We start from the raw sequence: 27,864 nt of genomic DNA, 5'->3' as shown, positions 1-27,864 counted from the left end.
AGTCCTCTCCTGCTGATGTTCAGGTGTATATCAGTATGTAGTGCCTCTACTTTAAAGAGTCCTCTCCTGCTGATGTTCAGGTGTATATCAGTATAGTGTCTCTACTTTAAAGAGTCCTCTCCTGCTGATGTTCAGGTGTATATCAGTATAGTGTCTCTACTTTAAAGAGTCCTCTCCTGCTGATGTTCAGGTGTATATCAGTATAGTGTCTCTACTTTAAAGAGTCCTCTCCTGCTGATGTTCAGGTGTATATCAGTATGTAGTGTCTCTACTTTAAAGAGTCCTCTCCTGCTGATGTTCAGGTGTATATCAGTATGTAGTGCCTCTACTTTAAAGAGTCCTCTCCTGCTGATGTTCAGGTGTATATCAGTATAGTGCCTCTACTTTAAAGAGTCCTCTCCTGCTGATGTTCAGGTGTATATCAGTATAGTGTCTCTACTTTAAAGAGTCCTCTCCTACTGATGTTCAGGTGTATATCAGTATGTAGTGCCTCTACTTTAAAGAGTCCTCTCCTGCTGATGTCCAGGTGTATATCAGTATGTAGTGTCTCTACTTTAAAGAGTCCTCTCCTGCTGATGTCCAGGTGTATATCAGTATGTAGTGTCTCTACTTTAAAGAGTCCTCTCCTGCTGATGTTCAGGTGTATATCAGTATGTAGTGTCTCTACTTTAAAGAGTCCTCTCCTGCTGATGTTCAGGTGTATATCAGTATGTAGTGTCTCTACTTTAAAGAGTCCTCACCTGCTGATGTTCAGGTGTATATCAGTATGTAGTGTCTCTACTTTAAAGAGTCCTCTCCTGCTGATGTTCAGGTGTATATCAGTATGTAGTGTCTCTACTTTAAAGAGTCCTCTCCTGCTGATGTTCAGGTGTATATCAGTATGTAGTGTCTCTACTTTAAAGAGTCCTCTCCTGCTGATGTTCAGGTGTATATCAGTATTTAGTGTCTCTACTTTAAAGAGTCCTCTCCTGCTGATGTTCAGGTGTATATCAGTATGTAGTGTCTCTACTTTAAAGAGTCCTCACCTGCTGATGTTCAGGTGTATATCAGTATGTAGTGTCTCTACTTTAAAGAGTCCTCTCCTGCTGATGTTCAGGTGTATATCAGTATGTAGTGTCTCTACTTTAAAGAGTCCTCTCCTGCTGATGTTCAGGTGTATATCAGTATGTAGTGTCTCTACTTTAAAGAGTCCTCTCCTGCTGATGTTCAGGTTCATATCAGTATTTAGTGTCTCTACTGGGACATGTCTGCATGCTTCAATGTTCAAAAAGCTATTTATTTTTCTCATACTGTCTGTGCTGCAGCACCTCTTTTCACCCTCTGTCTGAAACCAGAGCCCAGTCTGCTCTGATTGGTTATCTGGTCAGCTCTGTTCGGATCAACTGCTCACGCCCCTCAGTCTATCACGCACAATGTGTTACATAATGATGTCACAATGTCATGGAAGTGTGGGAGACAAACTCCCTTTTGAGAGAACACAGTGATTTTAGCCTTTAGCCATTTACATGCACTAAAACCTATAGAACACACTACAGGGAAGGGAAACCCCAAAGAAGAATAGTAGGGCCCCTTTAAGGCAGCAAAAAAACATTTGCATAGAAAACAATATGTAACTATAACAACGCACCATTTATCCCAAAGTCATGAACTGGGCTGCAGGTTTTTTTCAAAGCTTTAATGGGAATTCAATAAAAGACAATAAACTTTACATTTTTAAATAAGAAGGTAAAGGAAAACAAGCGGCGATGGTTATGGAAAGTGAAGTTGGCAAGGAGTGGCAGCCTTCAATCTGTCCGATCCACTGATCTCAACTAAGCAGTCTGTGGAGAGCAAAGACTCAAGGTTAGCGAGAAATAAACACAACGTTATAATTCCATAGAACTGAGAGTGTGTAATATTTGTTGACCTGGGTCTCATGATGTTCCTGTGCACTCCTCTGTATCTCTGGTTGCTCTGGATGGAGGTTAGATCTTCTTTAAAGGTCCCTTCGTAGATGTCTGACTGACGCTTCACGTAGCTCTCACTTTTATCACTGTGAGAAAACAACACTTGTGTTCATTGTGTATTTCTGTGCTTAAAAACACACACTAGCAGTGTGACATCATGGAGTGTTCAGTGATTTTTAAGGTAGATCAGTTAGTTAGCATAAGTCCAGCAACAAAAAGCAATGGGAATTTTCCATTGGAAATTGCAGAAAATAAGCAATGTGGCAAACACAAATTTATAATACTTTCATGTTTTGTTCAACAAGATAAACTCTACATATTTAAACAAATGTTAGGATTTTTAAGTGTAAAATTGTGGTAAAAAGCTAACATTAGTCTCTAAAGGAACTACATCACGGTCATATGGCTACGCATAAACACCGCTAAGCTAACGGCGGCTAATGTTCGGCGATATGGCGTTAAGTAGTCTAATTTAGCCACTTGTTAGCATCTGCCGTTTTTAGGACACATAGAAGCTTCGGGTATTCACGAGTGGGGTAATCTCTGATGTATTTTATGTCGTAGAACAAAACTAGGTAACCTCTTCAGCTTGTGTTAAGCACAGACCTTACTTCAGGTACCAACATTGTTCCAAAAACCATTGATTCCGAGGGGAGCGAAAGTGCTAAAATGCTAACTCATATCCCGGGTTTTATGACTCATTCCTGCACCACCCTCTTGCTCTCCTCTCGTGCTACCCACCCCCGCCGTTTGCCCATGATTGTCTGAAGGAACTTCCTGGCAGAGATTTGTCCCAGGACCTTCCTGTAGCTGTTGGTGAAAATGGCGTCAGCGTGGCGTCCCGAGCTAAAAACACAAAGAGCACAAGGAGAGAGTTATTGCTGCTGTCGTCTCGAAAGGCTTTTAGAATTAAAGAAAGTGAGCAACATGAAAACAACACATCTGTTCTACAGTCCAGTTACAAACAAGCAAATGTTTTCAACAGCCTATCAGATGGTTCAGATTTGACCTTTCTCTGGAGCTGATGATTCACAGTGACCTTTACACCTGTATCTGAAGGGACATGCAGATGACTGTGGGTCTGTTGACCTCTACTGTGTCGGGGTGGAGGCAGACATCTTAGAAAACAAATCTAACTAGGTTTTTTGTAATTTGGTAAACCAACTCTTTAAGCCATATTTTTTATCAGATAAGATAAGATAAGATGGAACTTTATTAATCCCCGTGGACTTTAAGCAGCAACAGAGTGAGTGAAAAACATGACAATACTGATTCACACAAGATTTATACAATTAAAGATGAAATTCAAATTCAAATGATGAGTAACTGTCGAAATAAGAAATGAATTAAATGAACATATATACATATTTGAGTCCAGATTGTTAAATATACTTACATGTATCTGTGCCGGTAACAAGTTATTGTGACAACAGTGTGTATTTGATGTACAGTAAGACGCCCTGTATTAAGGAACTGACCGTGACCCCGCTGGCTCTCCTGAGTCTTCCTCCAGCTGATCTGCTGGATGCTTTAAAGAGGACGTCATCAGGATGGAGGTGTCCCTTCTTCCAAACCTGAGGAATAATAACAAATAATAATAATATAATACATATATTTAAATAGCACTTTTCATAGTGCTCAAAGATGCTTTGAAAGCAAATAACAATAAAATATTAAAAAGTAATTTTCCTTCCGTAAATGAGTGTAATAATAATAATAATAATAATAATAATAATAGTAATAATCATAATAAGTATAGTAATAACAAAAACATCTAATAAATAAATAAGCAAATAACATAAATGAAAATAATTACAAACAATACTAATAATAATAATATTAATAAAGGTAGACAAAATTCAATCAAATCCAAAAGCTAACAAGTGAGACAGAAATAAGACACCATTAATAAATACTATTATAATTATTACTACAATGAAAAATACAGACCAATAGGAAGGTGATATTAATAATTAAAGCTGTTGCTGTCACTTAAAAAGGTCTACCTCTGTAATATTTCTAGGTATTTCAATCCTTTTGGAGCTTAATAAATAAAACCACTTCCCCAAAGTGTATATACTCAAAGTCTGATTATTACAATATCCTCAGTCCCACAGTAAAATGCTCTGTCTCTCTCTCAGGATGATTTATTCTGCTGCCTCGACGCAGCAGGACGCTGTAATTAAAGTCCTGCGTGAACTCAACACAGTGACTAATGCGCACATCTTGACCCTCGTTAGCATAACAAGTGCAGAGGGCAGCGCTCTGACACGAGGAGAGCCTCAGACGCAGAGAAATGAACATCCAGCTCCTTCAGCCCGACACAATGCTCAATCCCTGTCCTTCACCTTCAGTTGTCCTCTTGTGTACATTCTGTACATTGTCTGGATCAAATCCTTTCTTATTGAGAGGAATCAAGACATGGATGTGTACATATAATACAATCTGCACTGTTTGTAGGCTACTAATGGCATCTGCACATATACACGTAAATATATCTAACAATCCATGTCCAATATGTAAATATGTTCATTAAATGATTGTTGTGATATCTCGTTTTAAAAGTTACTTATAAGGATTTTTTTAGTTTCTTTATCCTCTTGTGAATCCGTACTGTCCTGTTTTTCACCCTCACTCTGTTGCTGCTTTAAAATAAAGGTCCATCTTATTGTGCTTATTTTCCATTTAAACACATTTCATTTCAAAAGACACAAGAGAAAAGTAATGCATAGAAATAAAATAGATTTTTTTTTAAATCAAATAAATAAAAGAAAAGTGAAAAATGAGGACAAAACCAAAAATGAATACCAAAAACCACAATAACAATAATAATAATAATAATAATATAATAAAATAATAATAATATTAATAGTGAAGTCAGGCACATTTTTTATTAAAAATAATAATATCAATAATACTACTTCTACTAATAACATCTACAATAACAACAAAAATAATAATAACAGTAATAATAAAATAATAATAACAATAATTGAAAACATAAAATAATGGTCATTTTTTTTATTACATAGCACCAAATAACAACAAAATGTCTAATAATGATTTATACAACTAAATTAACAAAAGATCAGCAATACTTCTACCATTTAAAACTCTAATAACAACAGGACATTTTGAAAAATCCAATCACATTAATGTACATACTTTTGGTGCTTAACTTAAAATATTAAAATATTGAAAAGAGAAAATGCTTTTATAGAAACACCTCTTATCCCTGAGCAGCCTCTCTCTCTCCCTTATCTCCCCCTCCCCAGATTGCAGTTAAGATTCATCTCCGTTGTTCAGGTTGCCTCACATCAAAAAATATTTTTAACTTGTGTTTAATCAGAAATCAGATTCCCTCGAGGTGTGCCCATCAGGTCTGTGAGTCATATCATTTCAATGGTGGGACTCTGTTGGGATACATTTCAAGTATGACAGGAAGCGTTGGTGTGCCAGTTTAATTGTTGCATGTTTAGCTATCCCCAGAATTATTCAAATTGGGTCCAGGTGTTAGTTTTCTGCTTTGAAATGTTTAAAAGATGTTGTCCATTTCACTTGATGACGCTTTCTAACCACATCAGCTGTTCTCTGAATCTGGGAAACCATTTATGATTAACATCTTGTTATCTTTATCGTTGGGCATCTTCCCATCTTAACAGCTGAGTTTACCAGTCCTAAAAGATGTGAACAACACTAAAGAAAATAATTTGATGGTAAATAATGTAAGTAAAATGTGTGAGGACTTACCTAATGGATGGGTAGAGCGGGGAGCCTGATAAAGACATGACCAGGCAACAAAACAGCAGCAGCACAGCTTTCTCCATCCTCACAGTGCGTCCTGGAGAAGAAGGGACAGCCAGAATAAATGACAGGAGTAGAAATTACATTAGAAAAAACGCTGAAGCCACAGTTTCCCTGAAACAGACTCATCGCTCTGCAGGAGGCTCTGAAGTTACAGCAGGCAGAGATGTATGAAGGAACGTATTTCATCTACAAAAATGTGGGAATTGTCCAAGCTTTGACACTACATCTACACATTGAATTGAATTTACCTTGTTGGAGTCACTTCTGAGCGTCCCTGCAGGTCCTTTTTATTTGGAGCCCTCCGCTGTCATCATTTCACACTGCCAGGAAAAGGTTGGACTGTTTGTTATCCCTACGTCCATGGTCAGTTTATACTGAACCTGTAGCTGCTTGTCACTCCCACATCCCACATCATCACACATCATCACACACACACATCATCATCACACACACACACACACACACACACACACATACACACACACACACACACACACACACACACACACACACACACACACACACACACAATACGACACCCTCTGTCCTTAAACCCTCACATCGTACAAGGAAAAACTTCCAGAGAAAAACCCACAGTTTAAAGGGGAACATGGGAGAAACCTCAGGGAGAGCAACAGAGGAGGGATCCCTCTCCCAGGACGGACAGACGTGAAATAGATGCCGTGTGTAAATCAAAGAGATAATACATTTTACAGTATAGGTAGACCAAATGTTTGGAAATGCATGTGTCTATAATAAGAAGATGAATCCACGAGGATGTCCATAATCCGGTGGAAGCCATGCAGGGAAGTAGTATGATTTCTATTTATCCCTTTCAAATTAAAGTTGTTTTTTTTGTAATGCCAGGATTGAGTAACACGAGTAGGATAATCTAAATGTGGAGGCTGTGGCTCACAGTGGGATAGTGCCCTGATCTTCGAATCAGGGGAGATCAAGTTCGAGTCCCACTGCAGTCAGCATGTCGTTGTGTCCTTGGGAGAGACACTTCACCCCAAATTGCTCCTGAGGGGACCGTCCACAGTATGTAACAAATGGTTGGCCATGTGGACAAAAATGAAAGAAAAAACTAAGATTGAGAACAAATAATGTAAACAAAATGATTATTATATATATTACAGAATGATATATGGTTTACACAATATGTAGGAAAATGAATTTAGTAGTAATTTTGACAGCCATTTCATTATCTTATGCATTAAGGGTGTACAACTGTTGCCTCTCAATGAAATACAAATACATTGAAACCAGAAAATAAATAGATACATATATAGTGTCCTGGACATTAAACCAATGTTTGGATTATGTATGAAATATAAAGAATTCACAGCTATTTAAAAACATTTTAAATAGATTATGTATTTTACATTTTCCTAATGAAAAGACGTTAGTTAAAGGTAGTAAGAATTAAATGGAGAAACCAGCTCGAGTGTGCTAGAATTTGAAAGTACACAACCGGAAAAAATCTGCCCCTTCCTTCAGACTTCCTTACAGAGCCCCTCCTCCAACACACACGAACGCGCACATGACCAATGAGGGCACGAGATAAGTTTGTGCACAGATGGAAGGCTGACAGGCAGGTAGCCCATCCAGTTATTTTAGCCGGGCCGGCTCAGATGATTGGTCGGGCTTTTTACAGCACCACGGCTTCCACAGATGAAATATTTTTATGTATTTATTGTCAAAGCATTTAATATATTCATTGCTATCGGGATGTTAAGAGCATTCCATGGAATATAACGAAAAGTGTTTCTGAAGTGAATTACCTACCCTACCTTTAATGATGTCATTAGGATAGTTTGAGAAGTTAATAACCATTATTATTTATTCCCCTTTGGCCTGAGTTAAAAAAGTGTCACATGTTTCTATCACTACTAAGTTTCCAGGAGTTGATTTATTAAAAACTCACTGTGAAGCCTCTGCTGACTTGCGGAACTATGTTTTACGCTAAGAGGTTTTTGTAGACGGACCCTGAAGATGGACGTACTTGGGGACATCTTTGGCTAACGGATTCTGGAGATGCAAGATGAGTCCCTGCCGGTTACTTCCGTCTTTGTTAAACAGCACCGTTTTCTCAACATTAACCGTATTCCTTAACTACAATGAACTTCAGAATATGAATAAACATTTTAATAATGAAGATGCCTCGAGAAAATACTGAATTGTCTTCCCCTGACACGACGGCATATCTGTATAATGCAACAACAACAAAACACATTAACATTGCATCCGTTTTATGCCCGTGTACCTGAATAAAGCCGACTACTATCAAATATAAATGTTATTCATTAAAATCGAGGTAGTTATGCTATACATGTTCATACAAATGTACCTTTTCGCCTATTGTTTTTAACAGCTCAATGTTATTTCCTGGTTGAATAATGACATCTTGGAAATGGCAGATATTCCTCTTGGTACGAAGACATCTTTGGCCACACATGAGAAGTGAATGACATTTACTCAACTCAGCTAGCACTAACACGGTCATTTATTTAAAAAGATTATACATGCAGTAAGCTACTAAATAATGTTAGGAGTAGCTAACTAAACTACATGGTGGTTCAGTCAGAGCTAAATCCTACAGTAGCTGCAAAGCTCCTGTAGCTACCATTAGCTAACTGAGCATGGAGTCCCTCAGGAAACCCATGTTTACTATCCTGCAACACTGGAGATCCCACAGAGGTGTTAGACCCAGATATTGTTCTAAATTAGCTAACACTAGTGTGACTTCCAAGGAGACGAAGACAAATGTAGATGCGTTCAAGAGTCAGTTATCCTGTGGTCCAAGCTTTCAGGATTTTATCAAAGGAGCCTCAGTGAAGAAGAGCTTTGCTGCAGATGAAGATCTCTATGATAATCACAGCTATCTCTCTGAGGACCTGGAGATGGGCAACTCAAGGAAAGGTGTGTCTGCATCACCAATGAGTTAATTTTAAATGTTTGGTAATGGTTATGTACATTTTTCCTTTGTATTTTTGTTTTATCTTAGTTTTTCCCTGATGTGATTTACCTATGGTATATGTAAAAACATGTGTTGGTATTCTGAACAAAGTGCATCTGTTTAATGAATCCAATAAATAAAAAGTATTAAAACTAAACGTTAAATGTCTCCAGTGGTATCACTGTTGAACTGGGTATTTGTGTTCCCATCGCAGTGTATTTTGAGACCTATGGGTGTCAGATGAATGTGAACGACACAGAGATAGCCTGGTCCATCCTGCAGAGGAAGGGATACCTCCGCACAGTGGAGTTAAATGAGGTATTCAAGAGAAATAAAACAATTGAACACCATTTATGTCCACACGGTTAACTAATTATATTGTTTTGCTTACAGGCAGACGTTGTTCTCCTAGTGACATGCTCCATAAGGTAAGACAATGTCATGGAATAACCTGAAAAATGCTGTTTTAAATGTTACACTTATGCCTCACTATGAAAAAAAGTTGTCCTCTGATAAAAAAAACAACCCGCCATAAAATGTGATATTTGAGTATTTACCACTTAGATTCGGTATACTTTATTGATCCCTATTTAGGAATGTTTTTCGTCACAGCAGCATGTAGATAAGACATGAAATAGAAGATTAGCAAATAGTAAATGTAACTGAGTTTAATCCATTAACCAACTTCACTTCTGATGATATCCACCAAACATTTGTATGAATTTCAACCCTTTCCATGTCAGTGAGTTAATATAATGGCAACATTGTTTTGGACATTGGAAAAATAAATCAATTCTATGTACAGTTATTCACGGTCTGGGATATTTCAATTTATGTATTTTTATTGTTGTGAGGAAAACCAGGAAAATGACCCACATTGCAAACTAAAACACAAATCTACAACTTTTTGGGAATATTCTTGTCCTCCTTTAAGTTCTTAGTGTGGGTATTTTGTCTACACCGTTTATCATCCCTAGTGAGGCATAAGGGTTAACCTGACTAACTACAATTGGCATTTCAAGGCTTCCATACAACCATTCAAACTAAATACGATTCCTAACTAATTAACCAAATTCTTTCTTAACAGAGAAAAAGCTGAACAAACTATTTGGAACAGACTAAAACAACTAACAGCCATGAAGAAGAGACGGAAAAAGAGCCTCGCTCCAATGAAAATCGGGATTTTAGGTAAGATTGTTGACTGAAATCAAGCCATTTTCACACTCTTACAGAGACTATGAGATATATAATAATGGCTGTGTTTGTGCAGGCTGCATGGCAGAGAGGCTGAAGACGGAGCTCCTGGAGCGGGAGAAGCTCGTGGACGTCCTTGCCGGTCCAGACGCTTACAGAGACCTCCCCCGCCTGCTGACGGTCGCTGACGGAGGGCAGCAGGCCAGCAACGTGCTGCTGTCCCTCGAGGAGACCTACGCCGACATCATGCCCGTCCACCACACCACGCACGGGAACAGTGCTTTTGTGTGAGTGTTTCTGGAGGATTCATATCCACATAATATTGTCATTTTTATCTATTGGGACAGCATTATCTCCTTTCCTTTCGTTAAGGATGGTCCAGTGTTTCCTAAGTAAGGAGATTATAAAGGAAGCATTGAAGCTCCTTTCCTATCGTAGAGAATCCAAACGGCTCTTATCATGACTGACACTTACTGTAGGTCCTTCCGGGTCATTGCACACAAATACAATTTCTTATATATTTTAATCTTTGGGATGGTGAGAAACGGCATTTCAGTCTTCCTGTTTGTATCACACACTCAGAGATATTGATGACAAAGGTAACTTTGACCACGGCCCCTGGTAGACCCCCACACACACAACAACACATACTATAACACTCCTTGTTGTTAACCACCAACTATGTGAAATATATGCAATATATAAATATGCCGTTAAAAAATGTGCAATGTATACCTGGCTGCTAAATCCTCAGAACTGTGACAGGATGTGTATTTTGTAAATTGTGTAACTTTTTTTATCATAATTTTTGTAATCTTTAATAATTTTGTATGCATGCTTCTTAGGTAACATTAAGCTGTCTTTGGCTCTTTTCTGTTGTAACAACGTACATTTCCCCTCTGTGGGACTAATAAAGGGATTCTGATTCTGATGACTTCCTGTGTCTTCCTGCCGGCAGCTCCATCATGCGCGGCTGTGACAACATGTGCACGTACTGCATCGTCCCCTTCACCCGGGGGAGGGAGAGGAGTCGCCCCGTCAGCTCCATCCTGGAGGAGGTCCGGATGCTCTCCGACCAGGCAAGAGCTGACAGAACAAATACAGCTGCACACCTCTTTATTACAAGTAGACATGCACTGTTTTCTTTTTTTATTACTGCCGATTTTTATTCCATATTTTATTCCATTCCATTTCTATGTAAATACTGTTATATTTTACTCTATTTTTTATTATTTTTAATATTTTTCTAGTTCTCTACCTGTGTTTTTAATTTTTGTTTTACTTTTATGTATGCACCACGACACCAAATCCAATGCCTCGTACGTGTCAACCTACCTGGTAATAAACCTGATTCTGATTCTGAGAGCAATGCTAGGGCCTTTCCTCAAACATTCTGCAAAACGGTGATGTGAAATGTGCAAAATACCAATGTATTACATCTGAAAACACAACATTTTTGAGCTCTGGACTTAACATGAAAATAATATTACATCATCCATCAGAAGTTTTACGTTATCAGACATTTTATAGCATAATGGTCATACTTTTTTTTGGTTTAATTGAGTTAACATTAGGGTAGATGCACATTTTATAATTGTTTTAATGATTTATACATTAACCGCAAACACCTAAAAGAAAGAAAGGGGTCTTAGGGAATTCCAGAGCCTAGGAGCTGCCACTGAAAAGGCTCAATGAATGAAAACTATCCCCTGGATTTAAAGTAGTAAGTTGAAATGAAGAGCAGTGATTGCTCAGCAGAATAAGGGACAAGAAGGTCAGAAATATAAGACACTGAGATTTCTGCAGTCCTTTCTTATTCTTCCCAGAGTTGCATATATTAGTGGATGAACTAATCCCTGCTCTCCGTCACTAACATGTACATGGTGTGTGTGTTGTCCTCAGGGCGTGAAGGAGGTGACTCTTCTGGGTCAGAACGTGAACAGCTACAGAGACGCGTCGGAGGATCAGCTCTGCAGCTCGGGGGCGACCCGGCTCAGCGAGGGCTTCCAGACCGTCTACAGGAGGAAAGAGGGAGGCCTGCGCTTCTCTGACCTGCTGGACCGAGTGTCCCGCATCGACCCCGACATGAGGGTCAGGTTCACCTCCCCTCACCCCAAAGACTTCCCCGATGAGGTACATTATCACTCAACTGAACACATTAAAGGTGAATAGGGTTGAACAGCTGATTTTAGAGCCTTTAAATAGGCAAATGAGGAGTTATCTCATTACAACCGTGGGTGAATTAAGGAGAAATGTACAGATGAGCATAGATGAAATGTATTAAAGAGGCCCTATTATGCTTTGTCGGGTTTTCCATTTCCTGTAGTGTGTTATATAGGGTTTGTTGTGTGCAGTGTACAGACGTCCTAATGTGCTCTGTGTTTTCAAAGGTTCTTCATCTGATTGCGGAGCGAGGGAACATCTGCACACAGATCCACCTCCCGGCTCAGAGCGGCAGCAGCAAGGTCCTCAAAGCAATGCGTCGTGGGTAAGATAACTCAAACTAAATCATCAAAGCAATTTGGTTTGTAAGGATGTGGGAGAGCTCTCTTAAACATGTCAGTTGTTTAATAAAATGTATTCTCTTATGAAATACGCAGCTACACTAGAGAGGCCTACCTTGATCTTGTCCAGAACATCAGGAGAATTGTCCCAGGTAAGATATGTATAATAATATATTGTTACTTTAAAGAGACACTATTCTGCTTTTTGGGTTTTTCCTTTCCTGTAGTGTGTTATGAAGGTTTTAGATAGATAGATAGATGGATAGATAGATGGATAGATAGTACTTTATTGATCCCAAATTGGGATATTGTTGTTGTTACAGCAGCATAAAAGGCATTTTACAATAAAACAAAACTACAAAATATACAAGAATAGAAAGAAAAATAAAATAAAATATAAAATATACATGCAGATATTATATATACAAATATATATATATATTCAAAATATATGACATTATGTAATATGGAGTATAAATATTGAACAGATTATCGAGTAAAATGTACAACGTGGTTTAATTCCAAGAGAAACTATGGAGCAGAGAGTTCTCTTCCAGCCAGAGGTGATTTGTTGTACAGAGTTATTGCAGTGGGCAGGAATGTTTTCCAGTATCTGTCCTTGAGACAGGGGAGCTGCAGCAGTCTGTTGGAGAAGGAGCTCCGTTGACTGTCCAGCTGCAGGTGGAGAGGATGGGTGGGGTTATCCATGATGGACAACAGCCTGTTCAGTGTCCTCCTCTCCACCACAGCTTCAAAAGGGTCCAGCTGGCGGGCACAGGTCCTCAGGACCCTGGGGCTGATACCATCAGGGCCAGCAGCCTTGCCTTGGTGGAGTTTTTCCATCTGTCTCTGGACCTGTCCAGTGCTCACAGTGAAGCGGGGGGGGGGCTTGATGGCAGGGGGGATAGAGGGGGTGGGGTCTGAGGCAAGATGAGCAGAGGGGGGGGGGGGGGGGTCAGCGGCAATGTGAGCAGAGGGGGGGTGCAGAAGCCAGGCTGGGTGGTGGAGGAGAGGTGTGAAGTGGAGGTGGTGAGCAGAGGGGGGATGCTGACAGAAGGAGGTGAGGTGAGAAGTGGAGGAGACAGCAACGGGCGGAGAGCTAAACCTATTGAAGAAGGTGTTCAGCTTGTTGGCCCTCTCCAGGGTGCCCACAGTCAGGCGTTGTGCACACGGGAACGTTTGCGTTTATGCACAGTATGCGTTTTCAAAAAAGTCTTCCGTTCACATGCATTCGTTTCATTTAACGTGTCTGTTCAAACGAGACCGCTGGAAACGCTGGACACGCTGTAGTACATATGCCGGGACTGTAAGTGGCGCTGTAACTTCCGCCACAAAATACACCAAAAGCAGCGAAGAAGACCCCGGAGCAGCCCGGAGCAATGTTGCCATGGCTACCCTTCTGTTTATGCCCCGCGGTGTATTTAGCAACATGTAGTTCATGTAATTCTCCATGTCCACTTGTTGCTGATGGTTGTGGTAGAGGAGCTGTAGATTTTGCACTAATATCTGTAGCATGGTCAGTAGCAGTAGCACTAGCAGTAGCTACTGACAGGAGGAAGTGTGTGTGGCGATTGCTGGTATTCAGCGGGATATAGTAATTTCCTCAGCATATGGATAAATGCAACGGGGAAGTTAACTGAAAGAAACCGAATCTGTGGATATTGCATCGACCGACCAAGAAGCACGTCTCCGTGGAGAGGACGCGCTCAGAAAGAGAGATATTCTCTACAAACACCGGCTGAGCAATGAACAATAATGGCCTGGATTAGGCAGTAAAGACAATTTTGGTGTATCGCAGAGCGGACTGTTTAATTTTGTTTGTGTTGTTTGGCTGGAAAATTGTCAATATAATGGATCAATGCATGAAATCTGACTCTGTTTATTTTGTTTAAGGAGTATATTGGGCGTTAACAATTCTGGTTTGCCTTTTATAATATTATTTCATTCAAGAACCCCTTGTGCGTTTAATTAACACAGCTATTTTTGATAGTTGATCGTTACAGATGGCTACTGGCCATGCTACAGCAGTGAGCAGCAGAGGCGGGGAGAGGTGGGGCTATCATTATTTTTTCAGGAAATATTCGTATAGAGGTGATTACACGGACTCGTTTGACCCCCCAGAGCGTTTAGTTTGCAAATCTATCCACCTTGGGACCCGTTATCGTTTGTGGGGTCCGTTTCTATCGGCCTCGTGTAAATAATGGGGCTATACGCACGCGAAACTATGCAGATACAAGCCGTTTTGTCCTCGTGTAAACGGCACCTTAGTCTCCAGCTTCTTCCTGTAGGAATCTATGCCCCTCCTCAACTTGTCTCTCAGCTCATGCTGGATACTCTTCAGTGCATGTAAAGGGTCTACAAAGGCTAAAATCACCGTGTTCCCTTTCTCTCCCACACACACTGCCTCAAGCGCCTCCATTGGACTCCTTTATTTACTTTATGAGATTATAAGTCAATTATATTTGTTACTTACAGCTTTGTTCATTAGTCACACGTCTTTAGGTAACACTATGAGTAATATCTTATGATAACACTTGCCTGACTTCATAAAATACATTTTATTTATTAAATCCCAGCTATCTCCTCCTGTGTGGAGAAGCCTGGCTGATAATGTAACCTAAAGGGCCTTTTCCTTCTTATTTTCGTCGTCTTAATAAATGATTGTGTTAATGTGTTTCAGAGGTGAGTCTCAGCAGTGACTTCATCTCAGGGTTCTGCGGTGAAACGGAGGAGGACCACCTGCAGACTCTGTCTCTGATCAGAGAGGTGGGCTACAACGTGGGCTTCCTGTTCGCCTACAGCATGAGGAAAGTCAGTAACGTGCCATTTCATAATTCAATCCAAGCTGTTCTCTTCAGTCGCTCCTTAAATGATCGAGATTCTAACCTTACCGTCCTTGTGGTTTCCTTCCTCAGAAAACGCAGGCCTACCACCGTCTGGAGGATGACGTTCCTGCGGAGGTGAAGCAGCGCAGACTGCAGGAGTGTATCACAGTTTTCAGGGAGGAGGCGACGAGGGTCAACGCTGCTCTGGTGGGCAGCAAACATCTCGTCCTGGTGGAGGGGGTGAGTACCGCACGCATAACACAGCTTCATAGTTTCTCTTTTCTTACCCGGACGGCACCCTGTTCTTCCTCTTTCAATAATAATAATAATAATAGCTTAGATTTATATAGTGCCTTTCATGGGACCCAAGGTCGCTTTACAAGAACCCTAACTCAACATTTTTGCATCTCTGGTCCCCTCATCCCAAAGTCCCCCAATCCTGTCAATCTTTGGCTGCATTATATGACAAAGGCATGAAGCCAACAAAAGACATCTTCAATAAAAAAATCTTTAATTTGTGAAGATTATCTCGCTAAAGTGTCATAAATGTTTATTTTCCCATTTTCCCCTTATTTTCTGCAAAAATCTGGAATCTAATGGAAAAATCCCATTGGTTAACTTCCTGGTTGGTCTCCCTGCAGCTGGCTATTAGACTGTTTTCCACAAAGTAAATGGGCGTCTACCAATCAAAGGTTGGGTGGTTTAATCTCCACTAGTACTGCACACATGACACAGCTTCATAGTTTTGTTAGTTTCTCTTTTCTTACCCAGACTGCACCCTGTTTTCCCTCTTTTCAAGAACCCTAACTCTTCATTTGTATATATTGTATACAAATGAAGGAGTGAGTCAGCATTTTTGCACCTCTGGTTCCCTCGTACCAAAGTCCCCCCATCCTTTCTACCTTGCGTGTATATATATATATATATATATATATATATAAGGCAGAAAGACACCTTAAAATGTAAAAGTCATTCATTTGTCAAGAGTATCTTGCTTCTAGTCATAAATGTTTCTTTGCCTAAAAGCTTATTTTCTGCAATTATCAAACATCAAATGGAAAAATACCATTGTTTTAAAATCAAGGGAACCAGAGCGATGGTAATTTATAGGTTAGCCGTCAGAAATACATTTCCCTGCAGCTCTCTCTTAGATAGATTTCCACAAATTAAATGAGCGTCTACCAATCAGAGTGGCAGCGGTTTGGACCCCAGCTCCTGCAGCTACATGTTGAAATGTCTTTGGTAAAGAACATAACAAAACGTAATTAAAAAAATGTGTATATGTAATAATCCCCTGACTTTTCATCGAGCACCACCATGAAGTTCATATTTGTGGTTTTAAGTGAAAGGTTTCAACAACTGTGGGTGACTGGCATTGATATTTGACAAAATGCTCACCATAGATGGAAGTACTTGACCTGTACCTCATAACTGGGTTACCATAGAATAACTGAGCTCTTCTTTGCTATCCGCTTTCTGTTCATGCAGGAGAGTAAAAGATCTGCCAATGACCTGAGTGGGAGAACTGATGGAAACACCAAAGTCATTTTCCCCAAAGAGGAAGTTGCTGTTCAGTCTGCAGAATCCAACAGAGCACCGATCAGCGCTGGAGACTACGTGCTGGTGGAGGTACAGATACATCTTCAACACACTTGACATTTTCTTTAAAATAGAGCTTGACAGATGATCATTACAGATATACTGGTACATGCCAGAGATGCATTTGACACTGTAGTATTTCCATCAGAAAGCACTTTTAGGTGTATTTGAAACAATAACATGTCCCACTCACTGGCTGTAATCAGTATATCCAAATGATTTAATAACCTCATTTAAAAGCCCTGATATCTTATTTTTCCAATCAGCTTCTCGATTTCTATCAAGTTTTGAAAACATTTGAATTACAATCGGATGGCTAATGATTTGTCGTTTGATCCCTGTCAATTCCCAACACATTCACTGTCCCAAAGAGGCAGATTTACAGATTTACCTTCAGTCATGATTATTTAATGTTATCGAGAAACACTTCAAGATTTCACGTGTGATTTGTGTTTATGGTGAACAAGTTATATTGCTATCACCCTTTAAACCCATGTTACTGTCAGGCTTTACTTCAAAGATCGGGAACATTTACCTAAAGATGGAGATTAAAAACATTTGGTTTGAAATCATTTCTTTATTTATCCTAAAATGAAAAATACACAGGTGTTCCAGTGTTTAATACAATCATGTATTATCATGAATTCTGCTACTGCTGTAACAAACCAACCATTATAAACAAGCTTAAGCATGCTAAGATTAAAGAATGAAACAAATATTTTAAGGCATTATCTGGTTCATTCATCATTCAATCACTCACTCTTCATGGTTTGTGTCTCTGATATAGATTTTGTCGGCCAACTCCCAGAGCCTGAGAGGCCGAGCCCTCAGTCACAGCTCCCTGAGAGAGACGGTGAAGAACTACGATGAACATGTGTCCTCAAACACAACCATGACCGACACAGGCCCATGATGGAAACAAGAGAAACCACTGGAAAGATGGGGGAGCTAGAGCCCCGCCGTCTTTTTTGGGAAGACACACTAAGGCTGTTTTTCATGGACTTTTGGTCACATTGGACTGCTGTAATAGTTATTAAAACTGCAATATGTTATTTAAACTGTCAGTACTAAGTGTGTTTATTTACATATTGAGCTGACGACTCTCTAATACAGCTATTATATTTGGAAAAACTAAAGAGCAGTGTCTTTATTCAGAAATAATGACACATTCTTGTGAGCGGATTAATGGAGGAACTATTTTCTTTCAACCTAACTTCACCCATCAACGATTGAGCACCAGCTTCTTGTCCATGAGTCGATGCAAGCTTCTTTCATCACATTGGCACGTGTAATTTGGTAGAAAGAAAATAGTTCCGACAACAAACCGCTCACAACAATGTCTGTGGATTATGTTAAGTAACTGGGTCTTGATTTCTGGAAAGAGACATTTTGCTGGTGAGTTTTTCAAATGTGTTTCATAGGGGCTTTGAGCACAATGAACTAAGTCCTGTAAAGTGTGTTTATATTCAAGGGAAGGCAGACTTACGGTACGTCCACACGGCAGTGTTGCGTTGAAGCTTGCCGGTGGTGGGCGTGTCTGGCGCGCGACCAACAACCAATCACATTAATCTCCCGCCCCGGACACACAAGCACGTGGTTTGATTGGCTAGCGCTTGTACTAGCATATGATTTGATTGGCTGACGCTTCCGTCGACGCTTGAAAAGTTGAACTTTTCTCAGCTTTCGAAGCGAGCAACGGAGGCGACACGACGGAACCACAATGCAGTTCGGCAAAGCTTGACATCACCCCATTCAAAGTGAATGGGAAGCGTCTCCGTTGAAGCATGCGGCGCTGCCATGTGGGCGTACCGTTACCTCCCCTCCAAAATCTCCATAAACAGTAACTCACACCAAAACATATTTAGATTGAAGAATTGCATTAAAGCTAAAAGAAAACAATGTCTTTTTTTATTTTTGTGTGAAGCGTCCCTTTAAGAAGCTACAACTGGTTTGGATGATGTTAATTATAGCGTTTGTTTAGCACAAACTACTGTGACCTAGTTTTTGTTGTACTGATGTCATAATTTCTTTCCTACGGCTCTCAAATCTGCTACAGAAAAGTCATGCATCGGCACATTTGAAGCATCGCTCTGTGAGATACAGAATCAGAAACCTTTGAGTTCTACATTTTTCATAAAGTTGGCAGCAGAGAGTGCTGATCCACTTTAAAAGGAGTATTTTGTTTGAAAAAAGATGATCGTGGTGACAACTGTTAACAGACTGTGCCCTTTCTACATTGTACATAAGATTTATATTTAAAAGAAAAATAGTATGAAAACCTGGGTTGATATCCCGAACAGGTGATCAGCATTTGACGGTAATATTTCTACATGATTCATTGTTTCTCATTGTCAGGGAGTTGAACTGTGATTGTGTCTTCATGGTGCAGAATTGGAAGCTTCCAGAAATGCCACTCAACCCGTGAACTGAACATCGGTCCCAATCATCACGTGGTCCTAGAGAGAAATAAACCAAAATTAAGAACAGCTTTAAAATCAAATAATTCAGTTGATTGTCTAGATATGTAAGATGTTTTCTTCCGAGTTATTGGCCCTCATTAAAATCCATGTCATATAATATATACAGTTTATTATATGATTGTAATAAAGTCTGACCTTCAGGACCAGCAGCTGAGTGTTCACCAGCTTCATCTTTCCAAGTGTCGGAAGAGGGTATCCCTTTGCAAGTTGAACTATGAAGCAAAATTCAGACATTTAGAAAAACTAGTCCCAAAATTCTAATGTGGGAAACGTGGTCTTGATATAATAGCAAAAGTGTTATATTAGGTTTTAAGTGTATAGGACATTTCATGCATTAAATGCAGCTTAAATTGCTTAAAAAAGGAAAATGCAACACATAAGATTTAACTGAAAAAGGGGGATAAGTTATGACTTTAAAACTGGTTCAATATAATTTATATGAAAATGAAAAGATAAAAATACACACTAGCAATATGCAACACGATTAAATACATATGAATAATAGATAAACATTTTTTAAATGGGCAACAAAGTGTGCCTTTCTGTCTGTCGCATTCACATTTCAATCTGTCAGTCCTCTCATCAAGGCGGGTCTTAGTAGTTCATAAAGAGTACTCACCATTCATTCTAGGTATCACCACGAAATTGAGGACCATTTGGAAGATGCTGTTGAGGGCACTGACCTGCAGGTTAGGGTTAGGGTTAGTTAGTTATGCTCGTACTGAATGTGCACACTGTGACTTGTGTTAGAATGAGTTCTCACCTGAAAGTCTCCGACATCGCTCGTCCCCAAGGTCAGATCCATTCTGTGCAAATGAGGCAAATTAAACTGTCATGCTCGTCTTCACAAAGACCTTTTGGCCCCATTTTTTAGTTTTTAGTTACTCACTTGTTTAGGGTGACAGCTCCGGCCAACCTCGTTCCACTGACAAACACTCGGGCGCTGACACTGGAGACCTGTAAAGACAATATAGTGAGAGAGTTCCCAATGTTGAACCAAACAAATGGCTTTTTATTTATCACACCAGCTGTGTAACCTACCAAGTTCAGGACAAAGAGAGGCGTAAGTTTTGCGTTGGGTTGGATAGCGTAAGCTGTCACTGAGGCAAAGGTCTGAACTGTCGCGTTGTTGGGTTCAAACGTGATGACTGGAGCTTTCACCGTCTTCACCAGCAGTTTCATCATCAGACCTGGGAAACGTCTGGCAATCTGAAAAAGAAGATATATAGCTGACAAAAACCCAAATAAACTGGTGCAGAAATGAGTCCTAAAGCATTTTACCACTTCTAGTTCCCTCGTCTTTACTTTAGCATTTTTTGGACCGGTTAGATGTCTGAAATAAGGTCTGTGGTTAACTCAAGCTGAGGAAATGTTTACGTTTTATCCTTTGAATAATTACGTCAGCAAATACCCCACTCATGAATGTCCAAAGCTTCTATGAGACATACAACGGTAGATGCTAACAAGTGACTAAATAAGCGATAAACGTAAGTGCGCCTTTAGCTTAGCGGTGGTGATGCGCAGCCAATTTTGTAGTTAGTTAATAGCCTAAAGTTCGTTTTTTACTTCCAGTGATTACAATTATGCTTCAAAAATCCTAAATGTGGTGTGTATATGTGGAGATTATCCTGCTGAACATGTAAGAATCATAAATGTGAGTTTTGCCACAAATCCTATTTTCTGCAATATACTCAAATCCAATGGAAATCCCATTACGATTCTATCTTCCGCTTCGGCCTACAAAAATATGTCATCCCTGGACCAATCTATGAAGACAATGCTTTGTATCAAATGAGTATAATCTGTTTTCACCTGCGGGATGAAAACTCCAAACGTTCGGGTGTTGAGTCGGATGGGAGAGCCTTGTGGGATCTGTTGAGAGTCAGAAAGGTTGAATATCATTGTGACGTCATGTAAGAAGATTGATGAGTGAATCAGGAGGACTCAGCTAACCATGTCATCAGTGATGTACAGGCTGAGGGCTCCAGCTGTGTTGTAGACGAAGGCCGCAGATTCGATGGTGAAGGAGGAAACACCGATGTACAACATGTTGTTGATCTGGGGCGGCAGGGAAAAAGCTGCGGGGGATAACGGAGGCTCCTGATGCTTCCCGATGTTGTAGAATTCACCCTAAAAGACAAAGAAACAGCAGAAACAGAACATTTGCAACGTAACCATGACTGTATATTTCTTAATAACCAAGCTGCAGAGGTGGGAAGCAGTGGAGTACAAATACTTTGTTACTGTACTTAAGTACATTTTTCTGGTATCAGTATTTTACTCCACTACTTATTTTTCTGACGACTTTCTACTTTGACTTCTTACATTTTGAACACAAATACCTGTACTTTCTACTTCTCACATTTTCCAAACAGGCTGGTTACTTTAGTTTGAATGTGTGTTTGGTGGCGTGATCATTATTATTTAGAGTCATTGCGTGCCTATTGATTTGAACACGATCCGTGTATCCATCATTTCCTGGTCTTCTCTAAAGAAGAGGGACCAATGAAAACGTTGTCATGTTGCCGTTGTTCAGCATGGAAACATTCATTAGCTAACAATGACATTATTGTTCTATTAATATAAAGGGAGGTCAGGTGCTCTTTAAAACAGATGGTAGTTATGGGTACTTTTTACTTAACCCTTATGTTGTGTTCGGGTCTCCCGTGACCCGTTTCAAGTTAAAATGATATAATAACTACGCTCTGGTTGTTTTTGTATCGGAACAAGGCTTCATGACATCCTCCACAGCTATACAAACACTACAAAACTGATTTTGATAATTTTAGATAAGTCTGAAGGTCTCTAAAAAATAAAGTGTATAATTTGGTGTTCGGGTCTGGGAAGACCCAGCAGAATTGTTTTGGGTGACTCTGGGTCAAATTTGGTCCAATCAAGAATCATCTTTGACTTTACCCACCCCTCCCCCACCCCCTTCATCCACTGTAACAAGATTTTTTTCGCAACATACACCTGGCAAACAAAAGCATCAGGATGGTTTCTCACCTTCAAGCCAAAGTCAATGGAGGTTCTTGACACTGCAGGCGATGCCACCATGGAATATTCAATCTCTGCAAACTGGTCCACCTTGGCTAGAACTGCATAAAGGCAGAACGTCTCTCACATATTCAGCATCAATGAAACATACACATATTTGACATAAAGATAATGATTTACCATTGAGAGTTTTCAAATTGTTGTTCAGATCAGATACTGCATTGGCCACCAGAGGGCAGATCTGCAAAAAAAAAGAGCAGAAAAATTCCAAAACACAATACATTTGCACAGTGATTTCTGAATGGGGAACATATTCTTAAAAGAACCCAACATGGATAAAGTGCAGTTTGGAAACCAACTAGTGTCTGTATACCTAAACCAGTCCTCACCTTTTTCTGCATTGCCTTTCGTATCGCACTACTAATGGATTTCTTGAAGAGATTGTACAACCAGCTGAAATGAAAAACAGGAAATATGGCAGCACGAAAAGAAAAGAAAATTGTATTCTTTCAAATTGGTTCAAAAGTTGTTTCTAGTTTCTTTTTTTCTTACCTGGCTCCACCCCTAAAACGGACGCTCATCTTGCCAACATTGGCTCCACAGTCGATACTCCTAACCGCAGGTCGGCCTGTCGGATCAGTCATGATGGAGAGACTTGTACTGAAACTGATGTCATCGGCGTTCAACTTAAAAGAGCCGCTGTCCTTTCTGAGGAGAGAGGGCCGGGGTTAGGGGTATATAGGTCCCCAAATATTTAACTTTAAAGGCTAATGGTTTAAAAGGCTAATGGTTACACAAGCCAAAAAAATCATTTTGACATCATAAAGTGGCCAAAATCTGATCAGCTCATTTTCAGACAGGTTTTTATATAAATGGATCAGGACAAAAAGAGAGAGAATATTTTTTCCTGAAACTTTCAGAATCTCTTTACACAGAGGGGACACATGTTGATGTAGAAAAGACATGAACAAGTGGACTTTGCATAATAGGTGACCTTAAAGGAAGAAATCTGTTCTCACTTACACAAAGCGGTACCTGACCCGCCAGTTTCCTTGCAAACGGAAGTTAGCGTTGACAATGGACAGTTTGGGACCGGTCCCTGGCACCAGATCCAGCGCAGCCGTTGGCAATCCCACATCCACCATGTTCATACTGATAAAGACAACATGAAAGTTCATTTTCAGTTCCATATTTGTATTTTGTGTCTCAAGTGTGACATGTTTCCATGCCTTAAGCACGAGTGCGAGAGAAACTCCCTCTAGACTACTTTAGGATTTAAGCCTTTGAAGACCATTTACATGCACAAAAACCTATATAACACATTACAGGAAAGGGAAAACCCCACAAATCTTCTTTAAAGTGGACCTATTATGCTATATTTAAATGATATATTGTAGGGCCATACCTATATAAGGTATATTTATACGTTTCTATTTTCAAAATACCAAACAGATCATGCATTTTAGCCATGCCTCATTTCACTCTATTTGCTGTTCTCCAGCCCTGTTTTTGCAGCGGGCTGATTCTGTGAGCTGCAGTTGACCACGCCCCCCTGCAGGAGAGGGGAGCCGCTCTGATCAAGTCAGAAGAGGGGGAGAAAAATAGATCTCCGTCCTCCGTGTTTTATTATAGCCTATTATTATATAGAGTCGTTATTCATTTGTTTTAAAGTTCAATAAATAACAAAGAAGACCTTTGACCGGCACTTTTCTAATTTTGTCCGGAAGATTTAAACTTTAACGGACATCTTGACCGGCGAAAGAAAACCTAACTGAAACTCTGCCGCACGGTCCCCTCGTTCCTTGGAAGAGGCGGAGAGGTGGGTGTTTGTCATCTGCTGGTGGACTAACCGGAGAGAATTACAGTGCTTGCCTCAACGGGGAGGGATTGCATTGAATTAAAGCAGCGGGAGCAAACGCTTGCCTCGGGGAGGGAGAAAAAAAGCCACAGCGGAGAATAAACAGAAGGGTAACCATGGTAACCATGCGCGGGAAGTCTTCTTCGCTGCTTTTGTGGCAGACTACAGCGCCACTTACAGGCCTGGCATATGTACTACAGCGTCTCCAGCGCTTTCGAGCGGCAATGGCCGGCCGTGGCCCAACCCCACATTCCCCTGATAGGTGGAGAGTTGGCCCAATAGCCGTAGCGCCACCGTCCTGACGTCAGGACAGTGTTCAAATCTGGATCAGTTTTTATCAGATCCGTTGCAGCCCCTTTTTTAGAGATTTGGGTATGGAGGAAAATAGAGAGGGTTGTGTTTTCTGACACTTGGCGAGTTCCCTGGAACACCGGGGACACATATTCATGTATAAAAGACGTACAAAAGTGCATTTTGCATGATAGGTCCGCTTTAAGTATCCAATTTAAGAATTGACGGTGATGAATGCTTTCTTACTTTTTCAGGCTGTACTTGACCTTTCCGATGGACACCCTCACTTTCCCTGACACATCATCAAGTTTGATGGTTTTGAGTTTCTGCAAGATCGAAGCCACTGCCAGTTGTCTGCCTAGGGAAATCAAGGGAAATTGATGATAAAAACTCGGGAGAAATTAGCGATTTAAAACTAAAAGTACAAACCTTACCATATTCAATGCCTTTAGCTGTTAGCTTGACCTTTACTCCAGGGTTGGTGCTTGTGGTCAAAGGGATTAAAGCCACCAGAGATAGGCACCAGCACAGAAACATCTTGACTGTTGGGAGGAAAAAGGACAGGATCATCAGCACAATGTTTTTATTTCTTTGTTCTCAAGATATGTTGACATGTTTATTTGTTCCGCAAATGATGTTTGGGAATCAACCAATCAAGGCTTCCTCTTCTAGATGAATGCTTTCTTTATTTGATACTCGTTTCTTATTTATTGTTATAATCCATACCCATCATAACTTTACACATCAGTGGCTTCCCCTTTAGGCACATTCACTTCTGTTTTGTTTATTTTCAACATACAAAAATGTTCGTCAACGACCTTTTTTACATGACTAAGACGAGACGATGACGAGCTAAAAATAGATTCTTGAGAATAAAAACTATGACTAAATGTATATTTTGTTTTCGTTGACGAGACGAGACGGGACTAAGGTGTTAATGGTGGACTATCGGACATTCAAAATGTTGGATATATTCCCCCAATTGTCCGTCTTGTCTGTCAAAATGCATCTTACGTTTCTAATATATCATTATTTCCGCTCTCTTCACTCCAGAAGAGCGATCTCCCACAGGCATGTCTCTCTGTGTGCGGGGCTAAAGGCCCTGACACACCAAGCAGTCACCAGAGAACTCGCCGACGCCGACGCCGACTGCTGCATCGCCGTGTTCTCCTGCGTCTTGGCCATGTGTCGCACTGGAACACATCGCAAAGACTTCAGCCGAGCACGTACGAACTGCGCATGCGTGAGTGGCAATAACTCTCCTTACCAGCAGGCGGCGGTAGTGTGTATTTGTCATTCAAAAGAGGCAACAACCGGAAGACAGAGAAATAGCGTGTGCGTTCCGTTTTCACTCTCGTTCATCGAAAACATGTTTTGTGCGGTACTGGAGCTATCAGCCATTAGAGTGTTGCTTGTGGAAGACATTCTCAAGCAACCGTTTCGCTTCTCATGCACTGATTCACTAGCTGAACAGCCAATCAGAGTGATATCTTTGTCCGACTGCCTGTGGCCGACGCACGGCCGATTCAACGTGCGTCGGCCATGAAAGGCCAAATAAGGTGTGTCACGGCCGACGGCACACCAAATTGAGTTTGGGCGACAGGGCACGCTTCGTCGTCCGACTAACGAAAACGGCCGATTTCGGCCTGGTGTGTCAGGGCCTTAACAGACACGCTGCAGCGGCACACAGAGATCTGCCGGGGACGGATGGCTCGTCTGCCATTAGTGTTTTTGCGTAAGACATGAGCAGTCTGTCCAAACAGCATCATATTCAGTCGGAGAAATGCACAGTTTTCGACTTCCTTAACTCGTAGCTCTGTTGCCCCAATTACTAGTAACGTTATTCCATTACATGTTACTTGTTAGACGCTTTTATCCAAAGCGACTTACATACTCAATACCAGGGGCAATCATCAGGAGCAATTTGGGGTGAAGTGTCTTGCCCATGGGACACAACGACATGCTGACTGCAGCAGGGATTGAACCAGCGCTCCACTGATCCGAAGATCAGCACACTAACGCCAGCGCACTATGCCACTGAGCCACTGAGCCACATCCTCCCATATTATTGATCATTAAAGTGTTCTCAAAGCTGGTAAAGGTGCAGCTATTTTGAATGACTTTGTATACTGCAGGGTAGCTTGTGAATTTACTCCAGGTGGAACTAAAGTCTGATTTAAGACTTGATCATATTTCACATCATTCATCCAGATCTGTGAAGTAACTAAAGGTATTAAATACATGTAGTGCAGTAAAAGTACATCATTTACATCTGAACTGTAGTGGAGTAGAAGTACTAAGGAGCAAAATACTTAAATACTCCAGTAAAGTACAAGGACCTTAACATTTTATTCAAGTACAGTACAATATAATAACATCATTATATATTTTATTTATAACTTATATAAATATAACTGAATTAGTTTAAAGAGAGAAAACATTTTGACTAAAAGTTGACTAAAATGTAAAGATTTTTCATCTACTAAAATTAGACTAAAACTTTTTGAGTTTCGTCGACTAAAACTAGACTAAAACTATGAAGGATAAAAATGACTAAAATGTGACTAACACTAATAACCATTTTCGTCTAAAGACCACGACTAAATCAAAAATAGCAGCCAAAATGAACACTGGTTCCGTGAGGATCAGAAGTCTGGTCCAAAGTGTATGTGAAAACAGAATAAAGAGGCTGCTTATTAAAAAGAAAATCATATTTCACCATTGGAAACCAAAAAAACATGAATTATATTTGACTGTGAACAGATTAGCACTTACTTCCAAAGGTAGTTTTGTAGGGAAGTAATATTTAATGTCAATGCATATCCTAAAATGCAACATTTCTTCGAATATGCAGTCTCTTAACACTCTTTATCTGTAATCACTGCAATTGAGGCAGAAGAAGAAACCGACATGTTTCATAATACAATAATCATCTACCTGATGTGAAGAAGGATTTCTAGACACTACAATTCAAGGCTCCTTCACATATTGAAGTTAACTCAGAACAAACATAAGAAGGTTTTCTTATCTTTACATATAAACACATTTAAGCACTTACCCGAAGCAGTAGTCTGTCAGGTTTCTCCTGATGTCTGAGTCTCACTGCAAACAAGGCAGAGTATAAGAGGAAGGGAGGTACATGTCCTGTAATTCACTTACCCAATCAGAAACTAAACTATGGCAGGGGACTAACCCACATGAAGCAACATTAACACATGTTGGTTTTCCCACTGCTTCACTGTGCTAATCTTTTATCACCTGACATATTACAAAATACTAACAGTGTTCTTATGTTAGTGTTGCAATATGATATCTCAACTAGAGAATGCAATTCCTGAAGAAATTGCTAGTGGGAATGCTTTATGCTGAAAAGCTGACGCTAAACTGATATGCTGAAATGTAAT

The 27,864-nt window shown here is 40.2% G+C and overlaps 3 protein-coding genes across 3 annotated transcripts; 1 reads left to right on the top strand and 2 right to left on the bottom strand.

Annotated features, from left to right (window-relative positions):
* Window positions 1–1,686: 1,686 nt before the first annotated feature.
* On the bottom strand, window positions 1,687–6,057 carry ghrh (growth hormone releasing hormone). The gene is made up of 6 exons (XM_034121757.1): window positions 6,002–6,057; window positions 5,697–5,787; window positions 3,425–3,520; window positions 2,688–2,792; window positions 1,907–2,032; window positions 1,687–1,820 (listed from the first exon to the last, which is right to left on the bottom strand). The coding sequence occupies exons 2-6, from the start codon at window positions 5,771–5,773 to the stop codon at window positions 1,808–1,810; spliced, it is 417 nt and encodes a 138-aa protein (XP_033977648.1). The 5' UTR covers window positions 5,774–5,787; window positions 6,002–6,057; the 3' UTR covers window positions 1,687–1,807.
* A 2,158-nt stretch (window positions 6,058–8,215) lies between these two features.
* cdk5rap1 (CDK5 regulatory subunit associated protein 1) lies at window positions 8,216–18,137 on the top strand. The gene is made up of 13 exons (XM_034121954.1): window positions 8,216–8,675; window positions 8,927–9,030; window positions 9,106–9,140; window positions 9,800–9,900; window positions 9,983–10,193; window positions 10,865–10,985; window positions 11,809–12,039; window positions 12,297–12,394; window positions 12,507–12,562; window positions 15,091–15,221; window positions 15,326–15,475; window positions 16,724–16,864; window positions 17,622–18,137. Exons 1-13 carry the CDS (start codon window positions 8,396–8,398, stop codon window positions 17,745–17,747), a joined length of 1,785 nt encoding a protein of 594 aa, XP_033977845.1. The 5' UTR covers window positions 8,216–8,395; the 3' UTR covers window positions 17,748–18,137.
* A 583-nt stretch (window positions 18,138–18,720) lies between these two features.
* LOC117475642 (bactericidal permeability-increasing protein-like) lies at window positions 18,721–27,592 on the bottom strand. Its single transcript, XM_034121957.1, has 16 exons — window positions 27,519–27,592; window positions 24,895–25,002; window positions 24,707–24,818; window positions 23,335–23,463; window positions 22,864–23,019; window positions 22,701–22,764; window positions 22,492–22,552; window positions 22,321–22,412; window positions 21,268–21,444; window positions 21,127–21,186; window positions 20,356–20,523; window positions 20,204–20,271; window positions 20,078–20,120; window positions 19,934–19,997; window positions 19,450–19,526; window positions 18,721–19,290 (listed from the first exon to the last, which is right to left on the bottom strand). Exons 2-16 carry the CDS (start codon window positions 24,995–24,997, stop codon window positions 19,249–19,251), a joined length of 1,416 nt encoding a protein of 471 aa, XP_033977848.1. The 5' UTR covers window positions 24,998–25,002; window positions 27,519–27,592; the 3' UTR covers window positions 18,721–19,248.
* Between the last annotated feature and the right edge of the window lie 272 nt (window positions 27,593–27,864).

Source organism: Trematomus bernacchii, unplaced genomic scaffold (genome assembly GCF_902827165.1).
Source record: "Trematomus bernacchii unplaced genomic scaffold, fTreBer1.1, whole genome shotgun sequence".
NCBI classification, from domain to species: Eukaryota; Metazoa; Chordata; class Actinopteri; order Perciformes; family Nototheniidae; genus Trematomus; species Trematomus bernacchii.
Note: the sequence above shows the minus strand (reverse complement) of the source record. Positions and strands in the feature narration are given on the sequence as shown.